This window comes from Neolamprologus brichardi, chromosome 8 (genome assembly GCF_056152115.1).
Source record: "Neolamprologus brichardi isolate AB-2024 chromosome 8, ASM5615211v1, whole genome shotgun sequence".
NCBI lineage: Eukaryota > Metazoa > Chordata > Actinopteri > Cichliformes > Cichlidae > Neolamprologus > Neolamprologus brichardi.
In genome coordinates this window covers 10,506,970-10,534,969 of record NC_142111.1, presented here as the reverse complement: position 1 = coordinate 10,534,969, position 28,000 = coordinate 10,506,970, and the positions used below count along the sequence as shown (strand labels likewise).

Below are 28,000 nucleotides of genomic sequence, written 5' to 3'. Positions count from 1 at the left end.
ATTCCTTTATTTTCTAATCTTACTTTCACCTTTACCTTTAAATTTTCTCTGTTTACAATGACTGAATTATAGCTCCCCAAGAACAATTAGGATTAGATCATTTTGGGGATCTCAGAAAAAAAAAAAAAAAAAAAAAAATACAGCTGTAACCAATACTGTTATAATTTATACATTTATCTTCGAAAATAGTTTTACAGTTTATTCTTTTCCTCTACAATATTCTCTTTTAATCTTCCCATGTCACATAATGGTAAGCCATGCACTACTCCAGTAGTGACGTTTGTGCCTTGAGCAAACTTTCTTTGGACACTGGAAGTGAGCGTGAGATGAAAGAAACAAAAATAAAAGAAATCCACAAAAAGAGGAGAAAAAAAAAAAGACAATTCATATTTACAGTTTAGATTTCATCATTATAATTTAACAAACTGACAGTCACGTGGTCAGTGCTTTCCCCAGGGCTCATGATCAGGTTTGTTTAGAGGCAAAGTTTGAGACAGAGGCACAGTGTTTAGACTAGCAGGCCAGTTTCTTCTTCTTTCCTTTCCAAGCCGAGAGCTTGTTTTGATCATTTACTAGAACAGGAGAAGTGTTAATAAAAGTGAATCCTAATGGATAACTTGATCTGTCAATGTTTAAATATGTCTTTGGTCATTTTTAAAAGGCAGGAGTAAAATGAAGAGAGATCTGGTTAAAGTGCAATCACCTTCAGCTCTGCTGAAAGAAAAGATTTTGTCAGCTCTGTGGCTTCACCGACTAATCAAACTGTCGCCAGTCATCAAACTGTCTGTCAGAAAGACAATAAAACACCAATCGAGTGTCATGTATCCCGCTGTGCGCAGTTGTCGTCCTGTTTCTACATTATAGCATAATAATGGTTCAGTATTATAAAGAATCTGTTGTGGAAACCCCCCCCAAAAGAAACAAAAAACCAGAACCACAGAAAAAGAAAGAAAAAAAAAAGGGCAGGAAGCTGAACAGAGAGCCTGGATACGAGGTTTTGTGTGTCACGTCGAGGTCTCAACCTACAGCTCTGCCGACCGATGTTTCAGCGTATGATTCTTCAGTGAGAACAAGTCAAACAAGTAAAATATACATTAAGAAATCTGTGTTTCCATGCAGTACCTGACTCCATCTGGGAAGACGACAGTAGAAAACTGCAGACTCAGCCGTATCTAAATCACAACACCCAAGAGGTCAGAGCAGCATCAGCACAATGGAAGAGAGCCCAGACCTCAACAGATCACCGCACTGAGCAGGTCACATTCAAGCTTTGTTTTGTGTGTTTGCTGACTGCCCCAAACATTATATAACTTTGCTTTAAACTCTCTGAATTCGGTAAATTCGCCCACAGATTCATTCACTGTGAATTAATCACCTCCCCTCATGAATTCAAAAATGTACAAATATATTTTCAGCAGAACAGATCACAGATCAGAGTGTAAGTCGAATAAATATCTGCATGTGATTTAAAATGAGAGAAAAGAGAAACCCAAACGATACTGTACACGCTACATGCTAGAGAAGAGTACAGGCAGCTGTCTCTCAGCATAAGACAAGAAAAAGAAACGCTCTTATTTTTTTTCTCCTGACTATAAAAATACCTAGAATCTAGAATGAGTGTAGAAAAAACTTTACATGTACAAGTCATTTACATCCAAGGCCATTTTTCATGGAGTGGCAGGTGAAGAAGAGGAGCGGTGAGATAGACTTCAGAGGTGAACGTGTGAAAAACAGGAATTCATTTTAGCATGTGTGTGTGCAGAACGCCATGCTGTTTGGACAAAAATAACCCCCTCCCCCCAGTCTTCATGATACGAGTCCAACAAGATGCCTGGCATGTAAATCCAACTTAAACATCCACTTTCCAGGTCAGAGGGGGAAAAAAATGTCCATGTGTTTGAAGATGGCTGCAGAGTACCGATGAGCACAGAATCAGTCCTTGTTCCTTCTTGCCGTCCTTCTCATTTACAGCAATAAGGAGAAACGTTTTAAGCAGAGGAAATGGAGAGCAGCTTTTCTTTATCCTGTCCCTTCAACCCACCCATCAATGTCCACTTCATGGGCCAGCATTATTGCTACCAAGGTCTGCCACTTCTCCTCAATGTTATATGCAGATTAGGTCTGGCTGACAGTCAACAGAAAGCTCATCTGAGCTCTCAATGACAAACTAATCTGAAGTCATGGCTGCAGGATTTTTCCTAAATAAACTCAATTTAATGTAATTATATTAGAGCAATGTAACACCCTCCCCCAATACAGCACGAGTGAGATTCCTTCAGGAACAAATCCCACACTTAACAATCTTCATTTATGATTTCATCCCTTTACAATAATTTTTTTTTCTATTCCATCAACAAAAACAATATTTAAATCAAAATGTAGTGCAAAAGACAAAGTCTGGATTCTTCTCAGTTGTCATTTGTAAGCGTTTCAGTCACAACGACATTTCCACTGACAACAAATCGCTCGTGAAGGAAAAACAAAAACTGATAAGCTTCCCTGTCGCTTTCACTCAGCAAGAGAACGCAGAGGTCAGGTGGGCTGGACTTCACTGAAGCCAAACTACAGTTTCCACCATCACTCGCCAGCTTCCCTTCAAGTTCAGTTCAAGTGTCTGGAGAGTTAAAGTCAGTATACCCAGCCTATACTTTGTGCAATAAATGGGAGATATCTAAATGTTTGTGCCAGTGAGTGAGGGGAAATGTAGTGTTTCCAGCCCACCTGAAGACCCGCAGGACCCTGTTTCATTGTAAAAATAAATGATTAAGCAACTTATAAAGCACACAGATCCTTTACTTAAAGGTTTCAAGAATGTTTTCCACTCCTAGTGTTGCCAAGCTTCTTCCAAAACCAGAGCAAAAAAGGGGAATGGTGAACACATCAAATACACACACACACACACACACACACACACAAAACCCCTTGAGGCATTCCTTGTCTGCGACCCAGCAGAAGTTCCCTGGAAAAGACGGCTGAACTCTGTTAAAGGAGAGAAGCGCGCGGGGCTACGAAGCACTGCAAACTTTTAAAATGTTAAGGACAGATTCTACTCGGCTCCTGAGCGGCGCTTCATACGGCTTTTGTTTAAAAACACGATTCAGCGCGGCTCAGATGATCTGAGCCATCATGCTGCCACCATCCCAGCAAGCCTTTGCTGACTGAACTGAGGCATAACTAATGAAGACTTTGATCGCCTTTTACTTAAGGCCTTCAGGTATAACTGATCAGGTTTTAGCTCTAGCATCGTTTGGAAAAGGGGTTTCTACTTTGTAGGATATTTCCCTCTCACACACATTTACACATTCATTCACTCAAACGGGGAATCTTGGGTCCCTCTAGCCACGAACATGGACGTCATCAGAACCCAAGTGTTATCAGGAAGGCCGACACAGACGCTCACAAAAAGCACAGACTCGATGGGTACTTAACCAAAAATAAACTAGCTTATTTGTCAACGACAGCCATGAACTGTTTGTCAAATCCTCTCTGATGGGGGGAGTTGGGCGTTACTGTTTATTTTCTCCTTCCAGAATATTTTTATATCCTCTATTAGAAATATCTCCAATTTTCTTAATTGCAGTCCGTAGAGTTCCTCTGGCTGTTTATTTGACCTCGAGGATGGAGGGGTTGGACTCCATGATGGCCACGATGATTTTGTCAATATAGTCCTGGAGCCTGTAGTTGATCTCCTCCTGCTTGTGAATGGCCTCCATCAGCTGGAAACAGAGAGAAGCAGAAGTGAGGGAAAAGCCGACAGCGAATGCGGTTCATGACTTCTTTCCCCATTTCCTCAACCTACCTCTGTGCGAGACACAGAGTTGATCTCTGCAGCCAGGGAGTCAGAGAAGGATGCAGACATCAAATTCTTTGCTCCTTGGATGCTCAGGTTGATAATCTGGCCGTTTAATTCGTCATTCTGCTCCTTAAGAGTACGGTTGTCCTGCAGAGATTAAGTCAGACGTATCACACTGTGAATCCATGCAGCTGCCAAATTATTCCCCTCTCCATCTCAAAACCGCAAAGACGACAAAAACAGCAGAATGAGGATTCTTTTGCTACCTGTTTGAGTCGTTTTATCTCTTGCTCCAGCTCGGCTTCACGGGTGCGGGTCTGGTACTCCTGCAGCCCTGCTCCAGGTGAACGTCCTCTCTTTGCCTCAGCCTCCAATTTGTACAGCTGTAGGTGCTCAAGCTGTTTTCGCAGATCTTCAATCAGCTGTGGCACAAACAGATCAAGGATGTGAGGAAAAATGATGTTAATGACAAAAAAACTAGATGATGTAAAATTTTAATATGGATGTGATCTAGCTGTATTCTGTTTTTTATATTTTTGTGCTACGTATTTCAAACAGAGAAAAGAAACAAAACATGTCTGACCTCCTGCGTGGACTCCTTCTCCTTCTGGTTCTGGTGGCGCTCATGGCTCAGCTTGTCGGCCATCTTCCTGCGAGACTCTGTCTCGTCCATCAGCCTGTCGGCCATGGCTTCGGCCTCATCTTGCAGCTTCTGCTTCTCCTGGAGAAGGAAATAAAATAAAAAATAAAGATGTGGGGAAGTGTTAGCAAGAAGAGACAAAAACAATTATAAAATAATTCCCTGCAAGTGTCACAGAAATGGCTTATGCATAAAAGAGGTTAATAGTTGGTTCCAGCAGTTAAAATGTTTTTGCTTGTAAATTTCTGTGGAACATATTGTGAAGGTGTGTTTTATCTGGTGTATGAGTTGTCTTGGCACAAAGAACAATTTTGTGTTGCGCCGCTATTATCACGAGGTTTGGGTGTGATCGCTGTGAGGCCTGGGTTTGATAATCACACAAAGGATTTTAGTGAGCCATCTGCAGAAGTCTGGCTTGTCTACTAGCTGTACAAGGTATTTGTTATAAGTGTATTGTAATATTGTACAAATTTGTAATGTATGGTGTTCTAATTATTTATTTAATTTAGAAAGCACAAGACTATAAGGTTATTCGTGCAGGACATCTGAAGTGACAGGAGGCCACAAGGTAATTTTTGTTAAAGCACATGTGTTACTTTTAAGTGACTGAAATGCCTACAGCCTTTGTGTTTTATGTTTATAGTTTTCACAGCGTTCAATAAATAGAAGCAAAGCGCCTGTCTTGAGGAAGCCGTGCCTGTGTTGTCATTTTGGAGCTACGGTCCCTACAGGGAGATAAGATTATGATAGGAGCACAAAAGAGAAAAGACAAAGCAACGTGACTATGATGTCATCACCTCCTCTAGTCTCTCGATGTTTGCTCGAAGACAAGGAACGCAGGACCTCAGCTCACTGTTCTCCTCGTCCATCTGCTGAAGCCTGAGGAGCAAGCACAGATCTGTCAAAAGTACACACCAAAACCAAAAACTCCACAACAGCTCAGTTGATTAATATTTAACAATCTGACTGCACAAGGGGGAAAAAAAAAAAAAGAAAAAAAAAAAGTAGCGTCAGTGGAAGATTATTGCCATATGGTGGCAGTGCAGAGCCATGAGTCCTCCAATAAAAAAAGACAACCTCTTCTCACAACGAGCAAGGCTGTTATAAAACACCATTAAATATAAATGACGCAAAAACCCATCTGTTGCAGGCACAAGGGATCAAAGTGAATTTATAATTATAATTACAAGCAGTAAATTAAATACAGTAAAAATCTATATTTTGATATTTCGTGGAGCCACAAAGGTGTAAAAAACACCCATTTCCCCCCCTCGCAGTCTCCTCACCTCGCCTGCATGTTTTCGATCTCCAACCCTCTCTCTCTCTCCAGCTTGCTGAGGGCCTCCTTGTGACGCCGGGTTTCCTGCTGCAGTTCCTCGTCAGCTTCGAGCTCCTGCTCCTTAAGCTGCTCCTCAAAGGCATTGGCCCGATGCACCAGCTGAAGGTTCTCCTGGCGCAAGCGTGCGTGCTGCTCCCCTGAAGCCTCGGACTCCTTCTCCAGCTCTGCCACTCGGCGCTCAAGGAGGAGCACCTGGACAGTATACACATTTCACAGTTATTAAAAATTAAAAACACTTGTTTTGACTTATTAACAATTACACCTATCGATCTGGCTGCCAATAAAAAAATTTCCTCCTTTCTTTCACAACAACTGTAACAGGTGAAAACTGTTGCAGCTCACTCGGCGTAACCACAACTGTCACCTTGTCTGTGATGTCGTTGTCAGCCAGCTCCAGGATGTCCCGCGTCAAGTCGCTCATGGTGTCCAGAGTCATCGAGCTGTTCTGGAGGAGGTGTCTGCATGTAAAGGTCAAAAACGTCACTCCATCTTATCCACTCATATTTGGTAAACAACTGCTTCCAAAAACAACCATTAATTACAATAATACTAGAAAAACAAGCTGATATCTACAGAATACAGAGCTAAAGTTTGGCTTACCTCGCCACTTTCTTGCTGGATAGCCGCTTGCCAGCGCTGGATGGGGAGACAGAACAACAGGAAAAATGGTCAGGAAGAGAAAACGATGAAAAGGAAAGAGACACCGCAGCTTGGTATCCCTATCCAACCCCTCATCCCTCTGTCTACTAGCAGATCTACTAGCAAAACAAAACATGTTGATGAATAATAACTAAAGCTACAAGGCATTCACACACCACAGCACGCTGAACACCAACAAACCAGCATGTATCAATCGTACCCAACAGGTGCTGATGTAGGATCAAACAGATTAACACACACCCATGTGAGTATTACAGAAACCTTTAAAATAAAATATCAATTTCAGCACTTGGCAAAAATGAATTACATACTTGTGAATTTACAGTTTGTAAATAAACCAAGTTTGGGAATTACTGTGTTTCTGTAATATGGATCCGAGTAAGTCGGAATAAAAGCAGGATCTTTCACTTGACTAGCAGAAGGATTCAGTACAAAGTCAAATGAAGCATGAAGTCAATGATGTGAGGAACAAAAAGAAACTCTGAAACAGACACCACTCACCTGTGATTATTATTTCATACTGCTAATGTCTCAATCAAATGAATGAAACGTGAAAATCAGACTATGATGCTTATTTTCAAATGAGCATTCTTTAAGAGTCACAAATCATTTGTTAAGATGGCAACGATGGAAAAAAAAGAAAAAGAAATCAGCAATGTTATTCCATTAATATATACTACATGCTAACGCTGCTATCTATCATGCCAATGTCATGCAACATCATGACGACATGCGTGACACTGCATCTAATCAGCACTGCACACACAGTCACACAGCTTATACCCAGAGGAGGTTGTGAATGACGTGTTACCTAGTCATCTCTAGGAAACTGAGGCGAGTGGAGAGGTCCTCGAGACGACTTATTTGTTTGTGACACTGGCTACAGAAAAAGTCCAGCGCCTCCTCCCTGAGGAAGCTCTGAAAGCAGCCAGGGGGAGAAGTGGGTGCACTGGAAAGAGGAAACAAGGAGGAAGAAAAGGAAGGGGAGGATGTGGTGAGTGCTGGACAAGTAAGGGGGTGAACAGGTGGGAAGGGACACCACTGGGGTATCAGAGAAATCCACAGAAGAGTTTGAAAAGAGTGACGAGTGAAGGCTGCAGTGCTGAGAGGAGACGTGAGACAGACTGCAGTGTGGCTGTGACTCGTGCTCTGGATAGTGTAAGGAAACAAAACATCTCTTAGATAACGACTGTGCTTATCTTTATTGAGTGATTAGATCCCCCCCCCCCGATGCAACTTCAAAACACATCGAATCAGAGATTCACAAATCTGATCCAACACCCTAATAATACACAGTTTTTCCATTAATTTGTCGCCTGCCTGAATTTTATTTCCTTGCTGCTCTCTGCTGCTCTCTTCACATCACGTCTACCAGCTGCTGTTTATTCAGGGAGAGTCAGACCTGAATTACCTAATAAACTGGCACCTGTTTCGGTTCCTGGAGGCAGAGAGGCTGCGTTACACGACAGACTGAGAGTCACTCGATGGCCATATGCAGCATCATACTGAGCAATTTTCTCCTGACAGCGTGTTAAACGATGCCCACAGCGATGTGTGTTTGTGCAGAACAGGACAAACCCGACAGAGTGTGCACATGTACTCAGTACGGTAATATGTAGATAAATGTGGGGGCGTGTGTGTGTGTAGGCAGCAGTGATACATGCGCCAACAATGAGCATGATTTGCTCAAAACACGGTGACGCATTCACACCGAGTGGGTGAAGCTTGTGGGATGCAGTTATTTTCTGTGTATGAGATTCGAGTCTATCCACTAAACAGATTTTTGCTCAACTTGTAAGGGAAAGATGCACTTTCTGTTTAAAAATATTATATAATATTTCTTTAGAGCTTATATACTTAACAAAAATCTAAGAATTATAATACATCTATAGTGATGTAGCCTTCCTCTAATGTTAACAAAGGCTTTACTAAAACAGCAGGAACTAAGTGAGGCTGTACTTGATGTCTTTAATAGTGATAACTGAAATGGTATTATTAGTGCCAATCCAGTTACCCCATCTTATTTCTGCATTGTCAGTAGGCTACAACAACGAGGCAGTTGGCTGTTAAGAGCTTCCTGGCAAGTCAAGTCACTGAAATATCACCCAAGCGGATATTACACATTATCCGGCTTAGAGTCTCTGATGAGAAAAAGAGGAGGGGGGAAGGGAACAAATGAGCGGGAAAAGGCTAAAACAGGAGCTTTATTCAACATAAAGGTGCAGAGCGTGAATACGTTTGTGTCTGGTGCCGTTTCTGTTTTTAAATGGGCACTTTACACAGCTGGAGCCTCTTAAAGACGTCTAAACTCAGTGCAACAAAAACATCCATCTTTGTCTGACCTGCACTAACAGATGCCACCTTTAAGACACACTGACTGAAAACACATTTAGTCCAAGGATACCAAGAAGCATCCAAAAGAGAAATAAATCCACATTTTCAGTTTTGTTACAACAAGCAGAGTTAAACCAGAATGAACTTTGTGTTCAGGCCATCTTATCTTTCCCTTGGCAAGAAAAGAAGGCAGACAGTGGTGGCAAGGATGTCTCCAGATATGTCTTATCAATGCTTGACCTCAGTGTCTTTGTTAAAAGAGAAACATTTTCTCTGAAGAATGTAAAGATACGCATCAGGGCCTGGACAGCACATCTGAGAATGTGACAGTCTCACACCTCTTATCAGGAAGGGCTGATAAAAATAAAGCCATGATTTCACAGCCTAAATTCTCATAGATTCATGTCATTTAGAAATAACCTTTGTGCAGGTTACACTTATTAATGGATCTCAGTTCTACAGACTTTGGGTTAAAATTTGAAATAACTTGCACTACAAATAACTTACATTTCTTAAGCCTGAGTTGAGTTGTGTAGGGAAGACAAGCTCATACCTGGGGGAGCGCAATGCTGAGCCATTGACTTGCTCAGGGGTCTGTGTGAGATGGGAGTCGCCCTCTCCCTCAGGCCCTTCTGTGGTGCTCTCCAGCAGCAACTCTGAAGTGTTACTTTCCCCAAAGTCCTCAAAGTGCTCCTCCTCTCCACCAATGACCGTCACCAGGGAGTGATTATGGAGCTCTGAGTTCAGGGAAAACCTGAAACACACAGTGGAAGAGTTGCTGAGCGTGCCCACAGGCGTAAACAACAACACTGTTAATGTCAAGTCCAAGTTAAAAAAAGAGAAAAGAGGAAAAAAAAAAAAGGTTAAGACAGATTAAATAAGTAACATCTGTCTGAGCATAAATAGCCACACTTCCATAAACTTAACAAACCTTAATCTCTAAAGCTCAGAATCTTGGATCTAACCAGATCAAAACAAGCACAATTAATCTTTCCCCGAGAAGAGCAACAGTCTGGACGAGTTCGATCGCTCGTCTTCAAAGGTAATCTGTTAATTCACATTAATCCCGAGGCCTGCTTTCGGCTGAAACAACATGTCTTGTACTCTGTTAATGGAAAACCTCAAGGGCAACACCTGAGACGTGACTGGAGTCTTTGTAGTGTTTAATGTGGGTCAAGCTTACTGAAAAACCTGAGACTTTCACCCACATGACTGCTCTGGCTGTTGTGTGCAGCAAAACATAATTCAGCTGGAGGGCTGGTCTTGAGGACTTTATAGTAAATTTGAGTTACAAAACAAGATTTAGTTTCATGTACCAGGAAAGGTTCAGAGAAGGGCTTTCCTGTAGTCCAGCAGGATGTTGGATGTCTTAAATGTGCACAAACACACTCTTACAGGAAGAGGATGCCTAAATCAGCAGAAATCTCTGCTTTTTCAGCGCATCGTGACATGATTTGTTTTGCTTATTGTCTAATTCAAAGCCAACACTCCTAAGCACTCTTAAGAAGTAATAATTCAGTTTTAGCGAAAACAACAAAACAAAAACGCATCGGGCTGAACGGATTAAATTTTAACAAAACCAATGTTATTGTTACTCACCCTTTATTCAGGCTCTTGCTACTTGGCCCCATATTGAGGTCCCTCGCACAGAGAGACGGTGACGAGAGAGAACGCATTTTTAAACGCCCTCCGCTGCCCTGGCGTGAAAGCCTCGGAGCAACTGGAGTTAAAACCCCTGACAACCAGAGTGGAATCCTGAATTTTCACAGTTTACCTCAATCTAAAAACAACAACCACCACTCTCCAGTGTGGAGAAAACAAATCCTGCGGAGCTGCAAGTTGCCAGCGCTACATGATGGATGCTTCTGCCGCAAAGACTTAAGGGCTGACTGTGAGTGGCTTAATCAGATTTGAAGCTAAGCAATGACCAACAGACAGCCCTGCTGACTGTCCAAGGGCCAAATGTGTGTGGGGGACACAGGGGTAGGACAGAGAAGGGAGGAGGTGGCTAATCCTGTTAGATTCTTAATCCCCACTTCAGTGCATATACTCCTATCCTAAAATCTCTTTTGAATGCATAGCCGAGCTAGGGTTTGCTCAGCTAACCATGCTACATGGCAAAACCTCAGCTGATGTAGCGTCCACTTCATTTCATTTCATCAGTAATGCTCACAGTAAGCCAAAGATTGTATTTGACAAGGAAGCTGTATTAAAAAAAAGCTTATATAGACATCAGTGTTGGACAGTAATAACATTTTAAATAGGACCTAATCTCCTTTCACAGGATTGATGATATCACTGGTATTACAGAAGGGTCCTTTTTTTTGGCAATTAATGCATTTCCAGTTTTTAGTAAGCAGGTGAGTGAATAGAAACACTTTAAGTCTGACTCAAAGTTACATTTTAGAGGTGTGGGTGATGACTTGAGTAAATGGAGAGGGAGAATCAGATTAGCCTTGCTAAAGAAAAAAAAATGGAGGGGAAACAACACAAAAAAAAAGAGCCAACTCAACACTTCCTGGAATTCAAGGTTCACACATGGAATGGGAAGTCCAAACACATCCATGTCAGGCAGTCCACTCCGATCCGTCACCAAGCCGGACAGACAGGTCACACAGTCAGCAGATGAAGCCACATAGCTGTGCACTTCCTCTCTCGTGTTTACCCTAAAAACTGTATCAACAAGAACGCTTGCATGCCGACAAATTTCATCTGCCACCGGCACTGTTATTTATGTGGGCCGTCATTTGAAGTGTCTGACTGTTTGAGACAAAAAAACTGATCTTACAGTCTTTAATTCAATTAAACACGGACTACTGACGATATTAATGTGAGAATCAGACACCAACCCTCACCTCCCGCTAGTCTGTAGATCTGGAATGCAGACTTTACTAATTTTGTCAACTGTGAGTGGGCTGCACTGGTGCTGAGATAACTGAACGCTTTACAGAGCACAACCTCAAATTTAACAGTAAAACCAATTAAAAGAAAGTCCACAGAGCAAAACGATTAAACCCACATTCACCATGAATGGATTTTAAAAAAATGAAAAAACTATTTTTGAAAACACACAATGACCAATTTTAGCAAAGAGAACTTTTAAAACAACTCACCTGCTGTTATTAGAAACAGCTTTACTAAATAACCAGAGAAGAGGAGTGGATCTCAGCCTCTTTTCAGGTCAGTAAAAAGACTCCCTCACTCTGACCACCGTAGGTAAAGAATAGCAGAAGGGCTTTCTGTGTTCAAGGTTTCTTGTGCTTACACTGTGCAGATTCCAAGTTATCTCTGAATAAGCTTTCCGGTTCAGTCATACTAAAAACACTAACAGTGAATGTTCTCACTGATTATGAACTTTTGCCCCAAATACTCTATAGCATGTATGATTTCACTAGGAAAAATAAAAGAAAGAAAGAAAAAAGCTAAAGAACATTACTGATGTTCTCCCGGTGGAGTTTTGAGGCAATACCGAAGCTTAGAACAACAATTTGGCCAAAACAACAAAAGTCTTTATTACAGAGAGTTATTAACTAACCTTTTGTCTCCTGTATGGATGAAACCATTTTTGAAATTTACCAACACATAATTTATGTCATAGCAAGTAAATCAACCACTGACATCTATACTGATATTTTGCTGAAATACAGGTGTCTCCATTAAGGACAACAAACACAGTAACGCATGGATGACCTCAGGGGAACTGAAGGCATTAAGTTAGTGGTGGCAGTCTACTGCCTCTCTTTAATCTGCCTGTCTGCTGACCCACATAGAACCCAAGTGATCCAGTGTCACGCACGAAAGACCCATAAACCACATGATCAGTGTAAAAGGGCAGTGCAGGGCAGCTCCAGGGCTAACCCTCAGCTAGAGATTTAACACACATTTCTGGGGGAGATTTCTGTAGCCAGGAGCCATTACAAACATGATTTCTACATCTCATGACAAGTGGAATAAAGGGATGATGTATGACTCAAGACACTGAAGTTTACAATCCAATTTTCTCAGCCTTGAACAAACACAAAAGTTTTTATTTTTTTTCCAGGAAATAAAGGCAAAGCAGCCAACACTGACATGAAATTTATATACCAACCTGTTGCTGCCATCTTCAGGGTCGTGTAGCGTGGCCTCAATGCCACTGTCCGTCTCCACATCCTCGTGCATCTCAGGAGCTACGAGTGCCCCCGTGTCCTCATCAGTGAAGGTCTCGCACTCACTGTAAGTGCTCTCGGAGCCCAGGTATGCACTGTCTGTCACCTCATTTTGCTGCAGTCACAAAAACAGAATAAGGTTGCATTACAGGAAAGCACTCAGGCAGTAAACTTCCACATCCATCACAATTTTAATAATTTACCGGAGTACTAGCTAGGTATATTTATGGATGGAATTTAATATGCGCAAATATTATTTTAGTTGGCCGAATGTAAGTATTAACATCGAGCAAACACTGCCCCACTGCACCAATACAAAGCACTCACAGTGCTCTACACATTTGTTATGATTATGAATTTTAATGAGACTAACCACCATGGTGGTTTGGTTGTTTTGGGGAAGATGAATAAGATTGTCAGTTGTTGTTTATTTGACACACACAAACTACAGCTGTCAACAAGGCAGTCATTTTGAAGATAACCTAATCTGGAATATTCCTGTCTAGCCAGCAGGTACTGATGCCAATTAAAGCAGCGAGCAAATAAATCTCAGCACATAAACAGACTTCAGAGACAGTTTTCTGTGCTTCTGATGGCAGTTCCAAGCAAAACCTGCTGCATCAACACCTCTAAGCAACATGTTCAAACAAAATGCTTTGCAAACAACAAATACCAACTGCTTAAAACTGATACACGCCAGAAAATAGACATCTGAAGTCATCAGCAACCAGAGACTCACCAGGTATCAGAGCTGTTAAGCGATAATAAGGCAAAAGGTGAGTCATGTTGGAAAATTTAACATACCAGTCTACATGGAGTGTCAGAAGATGAGGGACCCTGAGGGGTATCCACCATGCCAAAAACCATTTTTTCCTGCCCAGGCTCACTCACGGAAAAGCTGGCCTGCCATAAGAGCCCACTTATAACTCCTACTATTCCTTCCTCACCTTCACTCTCAGAGAGAGTGCAGAGAGCGTCAGGGAATGGAAAAAAATAATAATACTGTTGCACACTGGGTGGTCAGAGGGGTGGAGACAGTGACAAAGTCCAAAGAGCAACAGAAGTCAGCTGTAATGCTCAATCAGCTGCTAACAGCTCTGAGTGAAAATGCCACACAATCAGCTAACAGTTAAGATTAACAATTTAATCATTCCCGGCTCGACCCTCTGAACTTCACTTAGTGCCACAGTGTTAAAGTTTAAATGATCACGCCACGTTCTGCATGTCTAAGACTGTACAGCGAACGATGTCTCCACATTACAACCACCTACATTAAACAGTTTGTGTGCAAACACTGAGGGGGCAGTGAGTTTCAGCTCAACAACACCTGTCATTGTCACTGTAAAGCAATTAAAGCTGAGGTGGAAATGTGAACATCAGCAAGGGCAGAAGTTATTTAATAAAGGAAAAATGTGGTGGACTGGGTGTTGCATTTTTCTCTCATGCCAGGCTCGAGTTGAACAGCCTCACCTTGCCTGTTTTGAAAGCAAACAGGGACAGAACAGCACGGCCATTGACAGAGAGCGAGAGCAAGGGGAACTTTTTCCTGCCAGAAACTCGAGGAAAAAAAAGAAGGCCATGGACACAGGTGTGGCGTCGCCTTCAAACATTCACAGAATAAACCCCCAGACTCTGCTTATGGGTTCCAGAAACTTGCAGCCAAAGCGGCTGGGATATTTTAAGTAGAAAAAATATTATAGATAATTGCATCAAGGATAAAAACAAGGAACCAAAGTCTAAAGAGAATAAAACAAAACAGTTAACACTGTGTGGACTGCTACAGCTAGGATATAGTCACCTCGGTGATGATAATTTGCAGTTATTTTCAAATAGTCGCATCTATTGGTAGTAATTAGGTAATAAGTAATTCAAATGGCTATTTTTGTAAAATAATAAAAAGAAATCACCCATAAACATCCAAGGAATCAACAAAAACACTGAGAAATAATACAATTCATAACAGGCTTTGTCCCTGTTAAAAAAGTACTTTGAAGCTTGATAAGACTTCTGTTGGAAATCTATGTCATAACTAATGTAGCAACCAGAAACTCCTCTTATCCTTACACTGCAACCTTTTACTCAAGTTGTTCTGGTATATGTCGACCTGACGTGTAGTTGCATTTCTCAGGATGTCCACATCAGGTTTAGAGAAGGTTGTGGTGTGGGATTAAAATGTGGTTCTGGTTATGGCTTAAGTCACAGTGTAGACCTGATGCAGAAGTATAATTCACATGCAAGTATGTCACCTACCCAGTTTATGTGCACTCATTTCCTTAAAGTATATAACAAGTTGCTTTCTTAACTACAACTAAAAGCTTTCCAACAAGTGTGAATCCATCTAGACTCACAGATGGCCAGACAATAAAACACTGCTCCCACCAGCAGTATCTCTTATCTTTTCCCCCCCTCTCTTTGCAAACATGTAGAGCCCTCTCGCTTCCTTCCCTTTGACTGGCTGGCAATTCTTGTCATCTATAGAGAAGTCTCACATCTACGAAAAGCAAAACCTCATCTGAAAATAAACCTTAAGCAACTCAGGTGAAAACCAAGCTTTTGAGAGCTTTCACATGTAAAGCCCTTACTGTGCAGAGCAACTTGTCAACCTAGTGGATTCATTTAATGCATTTAAATGTAGTTTGCAACAAGGCCATGACTGTAATTTTAAGCCTCAGCTGTCAATCAAGTGAAGCTCTATAACAGTTATTGTGCTCAAATTAGATTAGCCAAAACAAAAAGTACACAAAGATCCATTCTGTTTTTATTATTTTTTTATATCCTAGTATTTGTGAATAATGCTTAAATATTTATTCAATCAGTCTCTCACATACGTGACTGCACTTCTACACAACATCAAGAGAGGGCGCCGATACCATGCATTGTGAAGCCACTAAAACAACAGTCGTCCTCCAGCACAGCTCGAGGCACACATAATAGCAGAAACCTTTCAATTCTGCAGAGGCCAGCAAAAATGATCGTTAAATATACAAGTTTCATACACCAGAGAAGACAGGAATTCTAGATATGCTGCCCACAACAGTAAAAAAAAAGTCTCCAGAGACATGAAAACAAACTCACATTCCAGCTAATTCAATATTTGTCAAAGAATACTCAAAAGCCTCGTCTGCCAGATGCTATTTAGTGTCAGCCAAACCAGGGTGTTCAACCCGTGGAGCATTCATAGAGCAGTAATGATAGCTCTGCAAGCCACTTGGTGAATTACAGTGGGAAGCGTGAGAGTGCACAGGGAGTTCAGCCTGCAAGCTTCACACTGTGCTGCTGCATGCACCACCAGGAACTGACAGCACAACAGCTGGACCGCATGTACAAGTTGAGAGCAACTAAGCCTCCCTGTATGGCTCCTCACCTCATCGTACTCCTCTTGACAGCCGACAGCTCCATCCCCTGGACTGTAGTTTACACTGTATAGCTGTGGCTCCGGGCCTGCAGATGTGACAGGAGGAAGACAGGTTTAATGTGTACAGAACAAACAAAGCCAAACAGAAAAGAAGGCTCAACAAACACGAGACAGGTCTGCACAGTACAATGTCCATGAGGAAGCAGAGAGCCAGGATGCAGGATTATGTCTCTGCAGGTGTATGAAACAACTGAAGGAATATATCATCCAAAAAAAAAAAAAAAAAAAAAAAAAAGACATTATACTAAATACCTGCAAGTGTGCAGATAAATTATCACCAAGGGATTCAGGTGTTTATGTAACATATGTTGTGCACAATTTGGCATTAAAATTGAAGAGCCTGTCAGCATTTGTTTTGTTTCCCCTTACATGCACAGCACGATAACAAAACTGCATTTATTTAATCTATTCATGCCTTACTTTGGTTCTATTAAAAATGTCAGTCTTCAGTTTACATTAACACTCTTTTTTTTTTTTTTTTTTTTTTTAAATAAACCATGAAACCTGTTATTCCCTACCAGTGGTAAAAAGAACAAACCTCCATTTAATGAAATTATTAGCCTCAATTTGCAAATGAGTAAAGGTGTCACCGTTAACAAAGATTCATTTTAAATGTTGACTTTTAGAGGGGGGAGAAAAAAGTTGTGCTGACTTAAGCATTTTAATCAGCACATTTCAGAGTCTACACCTTAGCTGCCCTACTTGTATATTTACAGTCAGCAATCTAAGAGTGATGTGACAGCAAACATTATGTAACTTTTACAGATGTTCGAGGGGCTACAGAATGTCAAGCGACTGGTACAATAAAACTGTAAAAAGGGCAACAAGCAACCATATCCACTTTATATTTGTCAATAAAACCCTCCACTGAAAGCACCAACAGTGCAACCTGAGACCGACCAACGACAGTCCCATCAGCCATTGCAGCTCTCGTATCTAGTAAACAGAGGAATGAATAGCGCCCTGCTGGGAGAACAGAACACAAACAGTGTCCTGGCAGTAGACCCAAGGGTTTTTATGCAACCCTTTGCTCTTGGAGACTCAGACATTGTGGGCTATTGAAGCGAAAGGAGTGCACAAAGAATGGGCCTGAGAAGCTGGCTGCCCACCTGTAGTCTCTTGGCATCATGTAAAAATTTCAGAGCACAAATATTTCTAGGCAATGTTTTGTTGTTCCAGACATGCCACAGCCACTCGGATACAAAGCATTTCCATAGCCTGCAGACTTCCCTTTATTAAAAAGGTACAATTTTCCGTGAGGAGTGATCCAAAAATGAGGTGGAAACAAAAGAAGAAAGTTGAGTGAAGCTTATGATGAACGTATACTCCAGGCTGGGACCCGAGGGAGCAGATTTTGGCCTCTGTTTACAACAAGAGGAGGTCACTGCTGGGGTAATGAATACGACATGGATGCAGTGGCTCTAAATAGGAATAGTTTAGCTGAAAAATGACAAGCACACTGTGATTTTGTTAGCAGTGTGTGAGCAACTTGGGAAGTTAGATCTTCACACACCAATGAGAAACTTTCTCCTAGGAGGAAAAAACTGATTCATTAACCACAGAGCTAGACGCACCTAAAGTAATGGAGAGGCAGTAAGGGAAACACAGGACAATACTAGTGGCCAGTTTCAACAATATCATCCTTGTTCCTTGAATACCCTATGTGCACTAATCAAACAAAAACACCAAAACAAACCAGAACGACTCTGCTCAAATGACAGGAGCACAAAAACTGCCTATTAAACCAGTTACTTGAGACTGCTTGAGCAGTGAAATAAGAGCATCTAGTAAGAAAATGTACACAAAAGCAGAGTTTACGTTGAGATATTTATCCTTGCATGCAAATATAGGCAGTATCTGTCCTTTCTTTGTGTTTTCATCACTGTACTCTGCATCAACAGTAGTGACTAGTGGGAGAAAACTGAGAGGACAGGGCAGAGAGAGAAGACGGTAAATAATTAAGATGAACAGGACGCTCTGCCCAAACCTCATCTCTCTCTCTGCCAATCCCGCTCTGAAACCTCACCAGTCAGCCCATGTGTCTGTGCATCTAACACTTTCCAGTGCATGACTTATTAATGGTTTGAGAAACTGGATATGTGCAACCTAGAAAGCCTTGGGAATGAGTTCTTCAAATCAATAGGCCGGGCAGATTGAGGCATCAGTTTCACTGCTGCAATGACATCACCACACACCCAGCACTCTTTCTTTGAATTGATGTCCACTTTTGAGCAAATGTGAACGTTAATTCAATATTTGGATAAGATTTGATTTTGATGTTATAACAAACCCACAAAGAGAGGATTAGGAGCTGTGTCTGATCTGAATGAGAAACTCAGGATGCAACATGCCATCTCTAATGATGTGTGCCCAGGTATGAAGCAGGTTTTTTTAATGCTTGAATAATTCATAGATTATTGTTAAGTGGCTTCACACATACACACAAAATAAAGGTCAGACTGGACTGAAATGGACAAGTCTGCCTCTTTGGAAACAAAATGTAAAGAAATGGGGGCAAGGGGTAGCTCAAGAGATTTTTGTACCACAAGTGTCTGAAACAAACAGATGTAGTGGGTCCACAAAAAGAGGGTACTAAGGAACAAGTTTACAAGGAAAACAATAAAAGGAGATGCGCGATGACTCACCTCCATTGCTAATGGCAGAGATTCCACGGTGGAAATCTTCAAAGCTGATGACACCGAGCCCACTTGGATCCAAAAACTTTGTCAGATCCTTCACCTAAAGAGGGACACAAACAAGAAAGATTTCACTACACTGACATCATAAAGGCTCTTTCATAAACCTACCATTTGTTCAGCATAGATGCTTCAGGGAGATGTAATGACTGACATAAGGGGAAGTTTTCCACAAAGAACGACAAACTACTTAGCTACAATGTTTGCATACTGACTTCAGTGGGAAAAGCACACTGCATTCAAAATAACAGGACAGTATTTTTGCTTTGGGCTTCATAAAACTGTTAAGAAGTCATACTCAGGATCATTCAACTCATTTGACAGTTTAATTGCACAATTACACAAGCTCCATTTTTGATTACAGGAGCAGAAAGTCACCAATAAAACACTTTAGAGCTTGAGAAGAAAAATCAACTTTTGCAGATGTAAAGAGCTTCACTTTATTGAATTCTGGACAAGTTTATAAGGATGTTAGCTTTATAGCTTCTTCTTCTTTTTAAAAAAAAAAAAAATCTTTTTAATTTACCAAGAGGGCTTGTTTGAATAGGTTATCTGGCTTCCAGAGATTTAACTTGGGAACTAGCTATCAGCAAAAGTATCTCACCCTCTGAGCATAAAATGTCACACATGGGGAAAAAAATGACTAACACATGATTACAGCATACTTTCAAGCATGTAACAGAATTAGAGCAGCTGGGTGGGAGCACCAGCGACGTGAGGTTTCTGTGGTTTGGGATCACTTCTTCTCTGAGAACGTCAGCACAGAGTGTGAACATGTTAAAGGGATTGCTGTTCTGTGCGTGGCGTCTCTGGAACACTTTTTATATCAGTTACACGTAAAAATAACTTGATCTTCTTAGCAATACTGAGCTCCTACTCAAGAGGCTGAGAAGGCTGAAACTACTCATAAACTGACTCTGTCAAGCCTGTGGCTTATGATCTGGGTTTGATGAATTAAATCCAGCTGTACTGGGTGAGAGAAGGGGAGTGAGTGGTATCGCTAAATAAGAGTTCATGCAGCAATGTTGAGTTCAAGCATCCAGCTCATCCAGCAAGCATGTCTGCTATGGTGAAACCTTTTTCTTACAGCAGATTTGATACGCTCACCATTTTCTAGGTTTAAAAAGAGCACAGATGAAGACATAGTTTTCTAGTATTGAACCCTAGCAACTAGGAATCGTTAGGTTTCCCCCCTTACATTAATTTAAAAAAAAAGTTTTTATCCGTGCCTCTTTGGTACTTATGCACTAAAAAGTTATTGGACAATAACAAAAAACAGAAGGATAGATTACCAACTTCCCAGGCAAATCATGCGTGATTAAATGCTCTGTTCAAACAAGACAAACATGCAAAGGCAAAAAATACTGGGTATAGCTAGCATAACACATGTGTGCTACAACTATGCACAGTCACATGAAAGCAGGGCCAATCCTCACTAAATACATCAAAGTATTGTTTGTCAGAAATGCTGATCAATAGGACCCCAAGGGCCGAAGCATAAGTGCGAAAAACTGCCGTTCCTTAAATGACCAAAAATCAATCCACACAGACTGTCTTCACTGCACCCTGCACAGTTAATGAATACAGCTTTCTAACCAAGACTGCTAGAGTTAGCTGATAGCTTAGCAACCTTTCATCCATATATAGTAACATCTATGTGCTACAACAGCTAAAATGCTAACATTGACGCTTCAAAATGTAGAATCCAAAACCTCAGGCATCACAGTGGCTTTGTGCATTAAAAAAAACAAACAAACAAAAAAACAACAACATGGACAAAGTACCTACAATGCATGAGATTAACTTTCCCATCTCTACAGCATAAATAACCAGCCTGCTGCTTTTAGGTTCCATAGGTTATTACTCCTTTCATAAGGGAGAACTTGGTTTATAACTTCATCCATTTACATTGTATCCATTTACACATTTTACAGTAGTGACTGCTTTAACTGACAGAAAGGCTGTAGGTTGTAATGCCCGCTGGTTGTTCTAACAGACCATGCAAAAATACTCCTTTGATGGTAGAAATTCTACCATTTTATTTGCATGCTATCGGGCCCAAATTAGAAGTTATCTGAATTACCTGATAAATTGACACTCTACACACTCTCGAACACTTCTAACTAAACAAAACCAAGACTGTGACAGCTGTAGTGTAAAAACTGGGGCTTCAAAACACAACCACAAAACAGCAAGTGATTTCATGTATGCAAGTCCACGGAAGAAGAAAAACAAAGTGTGCTTTAGGTCAGCGTAAGGTGTTTTACTGAAGCTTTTTCCACATCCCAACATCACAGAACATCACAGCTCAGAGGAAACGGGTTTATTCCACGCAGCTCTTCACAAACACCTCTTTCTGGGCAAGGCGAGAAAACTGAGGTGTGAGCGGGGAGTTAACGAGCATCAGTGGTTTCAGTGACGTTTTTTTGCACGTCTGATATAAAAAGCAAAGAACAGCTTCTGGGTATCGTTTCTGTAGCATTAGAAAGAAGAGAAAAAAAAAAATGCACCACTGAGCCGAGTAGGATACGCTACTGTAAAAACCTCCAGTGCCAAAGCTCCCAGATCAGTTTTAAGCTACTATCCTGTGGAAAGTGTCCATGGCCTACATTTCAGCTGTTAAGTCTGTACAGCAGTGCCAGGCCCCTCAGGTCTTGTTAGTGGAGCCTGCTGGCTATTCCTAGGTCTAACCTAAAAACTGAAAGGTGAATGTGATTTCATTTTTGCATCAACCTATTAACCGGGCAAAGAAATCAGATTATCCTCTTCTAAGACTCACATAACTTTTATCATTGTCCTTGTTTTGACTGTTGCTATGTTCTCTATATGACCTGTTTTACTATTTTAAGCCTGATACAATAACATATTAAACAATAACATAGTTTATTTACATGGAACAAGCATTTCATACAACTTGATAAATCTATTTAATACAAAATCTCTCTGAAAAGTAATTTCTTTAAACACTTATTTTCCAGAAAGATTTTATATTAAATAGATTTAAGCACTTTTCATGTTTATTTGTGTCTGTGTTAATCCTTTCTTCCGTTTCTAAAAGGTAACTTACATTTTTAGCTTTTACAGTGTCTTTTTTTAGACAGATGTACAGCCCTGAGACCCAGAGGAAAGACTGAGATAAAAAGTCAGATGCAGCTCAACGGTTCCACTGCTCAGCGGAGCAAAGCACTGTGGTTTTTCTCTTTCCTCCATTTGTGTCTAATCAGTGCCGGGGCACGCCTGACCGCCTCCACACAGACCACTTTTGTGCATAACCCCGCTGAGAAGAATACCCTTTGGTGAGAGCGTTTCCTAAAGGGCATTTCGCAATAGTCAGTTGCCAAACGAAACTTTGATAGCCATAATCATAAGTTTGGCAGGTTCGGATGAAAATAAATAAGTAGTCTTTGTAAATAAAACACAGATGAAAACAAAAGGGAACTAAAGAGAGGGGATGTTTCAGGGCTTGGGGCATTCCACTGAGGATTAGAGGGGTGGTGCATAACAGCAGTGGGTGATGGGAGGGAGGCTGACCAAAGTAGGTTTGGTGATGTCGACTCAGAAGAGAGTCCCAAACTCAATGAGGTTCAGTGTGGCTTTTGTGCAGAATCAGGGTCAAAACCAGAGAGTGAGTGGGAGTTAGAAAAGTCTTTTCAATAGCACCATACTAAGACCTGATAGACAGGACATTTATTTTTAATTTTTTTAAATAGTCAAAAAGGTTTCAGAGTGGATTCACTACTGCAGAGAGACATTTGGTGCTCAGTGTTTCCCCCGCCATATTTTCATGTTATTCACAACACACTACATTTGTGTGCGATTATGGTCGGTATCACATCCTGGAATAATTCTAGAGGAAACATTTGCATGCTTAGCATACGAACGCCATCTGAACATTCATGCAAATGTCTTATGAATACCTTCCTGGTGTTTATCAGGTGTCGGGGGTATTTGCAAAGAGAAACCCAAGTTGCAGTCCTAGCTGCCAGCTAAACTATGACATAACAAACATGACATGATGAGCTTATCATAAATTCTCAATGGGCATTTTTTTATGGATCTGTATAACTTTTTGCCTTGTGGTTTTTGAACCAACATATTAAAACACTTCTGTTACCACCAAGGCCCAGGTCATAATTTCCCCATTTGGACTCGGTCAGGTATACAGCTTATTCAAACTGCTTTTATCTCCAGATAGCTGAAATACAAGGACATATCAGGGAAAGGCTTAGTCAAATATTAACAGCACATTTATATGTGGTTCGCACTGATATGGGAGGAGAAAAACACTTTCAACACTCAGCAAAGAAACAATTATAAAGTGAATATGTTTGCCTTGTTGAAGCAGAGCTGACTTTTCTACAGATCCTTGTGTGAGCTACTGAATGATAAACTCACCTAAAGGTAACATGCTTAAAACATTCCACAAATTCTATAGATAAGTCTGTCTGCTGACTGCTCGACAACTGTAAATAAAAAAAATAAGGTCAGAAATAACAAGCGCGCCTAAACGTTTGTCTCCTTGGTCTCAGGAAAGGACAGAAATCTGAGAGGAGCTCCCTGTGAGGGCACATTTAGCTCATGGAGCTCTTACAAACCAGATATTGGATAGCTAACACAATGAAAAAACAAAAAAAAACAAAAAAGTAATCCATCTGCACAATCTGGATAGCACCTTTTGGCAGGAAATAACAGTCAAACAGACCACACCTCTGGGAAAAAAATTAACTCTCAGTGTCATAGATGTGTCAACTTTAGCACTCTCTCAATCAGCAGGTGCAACTTATTTAAATTACACCAAACATGAGACCTTGTGCTCCTGTGTCACTCGAAACAAGGTCATCGGCGGCTGGTGAACTGCACACAAAGCACGAAGTCCCTCCGACTCAGGAAAATACATTTAATTCTTAATCCTTCACAATTCCCTGCCTGGAGAGCTGCAGATACCTATGGCTAGACACGGGACAGAGCAGCAGCAATAGAGGTGCTTTGAACTGAGAAAGAAGGGATTAAAAAGCATTAGTGAGCACGCATTACGTTGTGTGTGTGTGTGTGTGTGTGTGTGTGTGTGTGTGTGTGTGTGTGTGTGTGTGTGTGTGAGTGAACCAAAGGTTCACAGTGTTAAAAACAAGCTGGTTAAAGTAGCGGAAATTAACTTATTGCCCAAATTTTTTGACCTACATCTTTTGAGCTGGCTATTTTCATGCTGATATATACATATCAAAAACTGCTAAAGAAGATCATGTTAAAATTCTAATATTAATGTATACTCACTTAGGTACCCCTGACAGACAGGCCTATTTTTGTGGAAATAAAACTGAATACCTGATGTAAAGGGGAAGATACCATCAAACCAGTGAGGCTAATGGGTACAGAGACACACAGCAGCTATACCACAAGGGGTAATCCCCTAGCCACAGAGTGTACAAATGAAGAAGTGAGCATTCTGTCATTTGACATATGGAGTTTCAGGCCTGACATAACTCATTACAGACAGCATGTTTAACAGATTTATCAGGGCAGAGAGAGACAAACTAATCCAGGCATGGTTTTCATAAGAAGTTGCACTTTCAGTATTGTTATTATTTTAGTATTATATTATTTTAGTATTGTTCAGTCTGTTACACTAAGTGTTGGAAACTGCAGAGAAACATACCAGCACCTCAGCAGGGGTTAAGTTACCACTCCATTACGTGACACTGTAACATCACCTGAGCCAGCTTTCATGTCTGTATGAAGGTTTTAAACATTCACCCAAAAACCTATCAGAGAAATGACCCCATTTTGACAGAAGACTTGTTTTATCTGAAATAAATCTGGATCATACACATTCTAAAACACAGACATGAGACAGTCTTCAGTAGATGGATTTTAGTTGATTTAATTACCAGTGTTTTACAGGAAGCACTCCAAGTTCCTGCTAAAAATCAATACTAAAGAGTTTACACATATGGAGCCGTTTATTGTGTTACACTGAATCTTACCCAACATACGGTACAAAGAAGCTGCCTGCTCAAAAATGGCAAGACTAAAAAAATAAATAAAAAAAAAAAAAAACCAAGCTTCTCACCTGATCGGCCCCATAGGCAGCGGCGAACTCCATGAACTCCTCAATGCGGACGAAGCCATCACCATCTTGGTCTAAAGCATCGAACACAGCTTTCAGAGGGGAGACGTCTTCCTCCCCTGCACTCACAGCTGAGACCATCGGCAGTGAGTCATCTACCACCATGTTGGAGAGGGAGATCGTCTCCACGGCCTGCTCACTAGTCCACTCAGGCTCAGAAGAAGTTGTATTTAAATCCTGAACTGAAAAATCAAAAGAGGCCACTTCGTCACAGCCTGAACCCTGGAGCTGTGTAGCGTCAGCCACCCTCTCCTCAGCTGCTGGACTGTTTTCATTCCGCACACCCTCCTGGGGTTTCAAGTCCCAAGATTCGTCATCGTGGACCTCTTCAACAGTCAAGCACGGATCCAAAGCCATTGCCTCATTTCCCTGATTTTTGACTTCAGAACAGATTTTGTCTTCCATCAAATCCTTAGGCGTGTTTTCCACAGAGGAACTCTGACTGCTGAGATCACCCTGGATGAGGGCATCTTCAACCAGAGGCAGTGTCAGTGATGAAGGTTCGTTTAATAAACCCAGAGCAAGCAGGTCATTCTCACCTTGTTGCTCCAAAGAAAGATTCCTAATAACAGCAGCTTCTTCATGTACCACTTCTGACTCCTCTGATGATACATCTAATGGAGTTCCTGTGTAGATAACAGAGGCAGCACTGGCAGGCCACAGGCTTAGGCTGCTGTCAAAATCTGGAACGTTTAAATCCAACAAAGGCACAGATCCTTCAAAACACTCCAGCGGTGTGCTGTGTGTGTTATGAAGGAGGCAGTTCTCAGGTAAACCTTGTAGGGTAGCGCTACTGGTTACAGGCAGATCGGTCACTTGATCAGGGAATAAACCTTTGTCTCCAATTTCAGGTGACAAAGTCTCCCTGCTCTGTAAGGGAGGGAGGTCGGCCTGCTCCTTACATGGCACCTTTACCAGCTCCTCACTGACACCCTGTGGGTTTAACTCGCCTGAAGACTCTGAGTTGGGAGCAGGATGTTCATTGGAGAGATCTACAAGCAAAAATGGATCCCCTGTATCGGTCTTCACTGGAGATGATGGCACGCTGAGGGTTATTAGCGCAACCTGACTACTGAGGACTTCTAAGTCCTCCAGAGGGGAATCCCGTTTAAGAGTCAGCTGCTTTTGAGCAGAGTTTTTTCCAATCACATCAGCGAAGTTGGGAGAAAATAGCCAGGACAATGTGCAGTCACTAATTTCATCAAGTCCCTCTGTTTTTTCTGTGCAAGACAAATCCTTAATGTGAGTACTGTGGAGAAAGGTTTGGGAGATAGTGGTGTGATCTCCCTCAAACTGCAAATCTCCAAAAGAAAGATTTGAGACATTCAGGTGGTTGTCCACTAAATCCTTTTCCTTCTGACTCTGTTGGGATATGTTGTTCTGGTCGCCATTCCTGAAGTCCAAACCCGTCTGTTCACTCTTGTTTTGACAGGGCACACCTGCATTGTCTGAATCCAGTGTCTCAAATCCAAGAGGAAATGGCTGATCTGGCTCCCACTGTGTGTGCCCCAAAGGGCCAGACACAACTGTCGGCTCCATTTATGCTGGCTGTTCACCTTTGGAAACCTATGAAAGCTGCTGATTTGTATCTATTTATTTATTTATTTTTATCTCACTACTGTCAAGATCCAATCCTTCAATTTTAATGCCATGCTTCTATATGGCACAGCACATCTCTAGTGAAATTGTGAGTCAAGTGTGGAGAGCCCCCACAAGCGCTCTCCACATTTATCATTTAAAAGATGCTATCAGATATTGGGATTTTACGAAGTACAAACTACAATAGTTTTAAGAAGATATGCAGGTTTAGAAAAAACGCCTAAGACTCTATTTCTGACTTTAAATTCAGTGGTTGCCCCCCACATCTCGAGAACAGCATTACCTAAATCTAGAAATCATACTGATTTCCTGGCCATACTGAATATGGTGCTGATGGAAATGCGTCTGGACTCACTATATCCCTTTCTGCCATGGCAGGTCCGCTCCTGGTAGTTGTCAGATGTTCCAGCTTCAGCATGCTTCACTTGCGGCCTGAAAGTTGCTCAATAACGTCTCAAAACTGAACCGACAAGCACACGACTTTACAGCATCTCTGACAACGAAGTGATATGAAACACTAGAGTTACGAATTAACGCGTTAGGTCAAGAGTGTTTGTCAACATTAGCCTTATTAGCCGATTATCTAATCTTATCAATCGCCTCGGAGGGAAGCGACGTAAGCAGCGTTACTCGAAGCTGAATTAACACCAAGCTGTAAAACGTTAACGCCAAATCTGTTGTTGCAAAGCGGCTTCCCACATGTGTCACCGACTGTCTTTCCTTCGAATGAATTTAAGCCAGCAACTACCGTTAACTCCTCCTTCGAGCATCCCACTTCTCCCGTGCCATTGGTCGGGGAAGCTGCTAACAGGCTTGCTAACGAAATTAGCCTATTAGCTGGCTAACACACCAAAAAAACCCTCAAGCTTAACTCTCTTCCTCTCTTGATAAAACAATACCAAAATGCTAGCTTCGGGGTTCAAAAGGTAATTACGCGAAGTATCGTCCTCTTCGCAGTAAAATATCACTGCCTAATTCTGATGCCGTTTTCCAGCGGCGGTCCACCTGTGTCCCTCAGAAGCCAGGCCAGACGAGTGACGAGACGAAACCGTTTTCTTTCCCTCATCAAATCCCTCCGCTGTCCTCAAAAGCACACCTGCGCTAGCGTCCCCCGCTGATGACCACAGTGAAACCAACAGGGTGTCAAATGAGGCCAAGAAACTCCATCGTTTTGGCAGTCAGGCCACCGATGTTGATTACAGACGCCGAAAGCTCTCGCATCAGCATCAGCAGTGTCCCATCCTCCTCCTCC

The 28,000-nt window shown here is 41.5% G+C and overlaps 1 protein-coding gene across 2 annotated transcripts; it reads right to left on the bottom strand.

The window, feature by feature from the left end:
* On the bottom strand, window positions 1–28,000 carry rab11fip3 (RAB11 family interacting protein 3 (class II)). Of its 2 annotated transcripts, XM_006801069.2 has the most exons (14): window positions 25,093–28,000; window positions 18,975–19,068; window positions 16,279–16,355; window positions 12,857–13,029; window positions 9,320–9,520; window positions 7,244–7,381; window positions 6,373–6,408; window positions 6,137–6,230; window positions 5,720–5,964; window positions 5,231–5,312; window positions 4,377–4,514; window positions 4,060–4,215; window positions 3,800–3,940; window positions 1–3,716 (listed from the first exon to the last, which is right to left on the bottom strand). In XM_006801069.2, exons 1-14 carry the CDS (start codon window positions 26,686–26,688, stop codon window positions 3,603–3,605), a joined length of 3,285 nt encoding a protein of 1,094 aa, XP_006801132.2. In that variant the 5' UTR covers window positions 26,689–28,000; the 3' UTR covers window positions 1–3,602. The 2 variants fall into 2 exon arrangements, with proteins under 2 accessions (XP_006801132.2, XP_006801133.2); XM_006801070.2 differs by lacking the exon at window positions 7,244–7,381.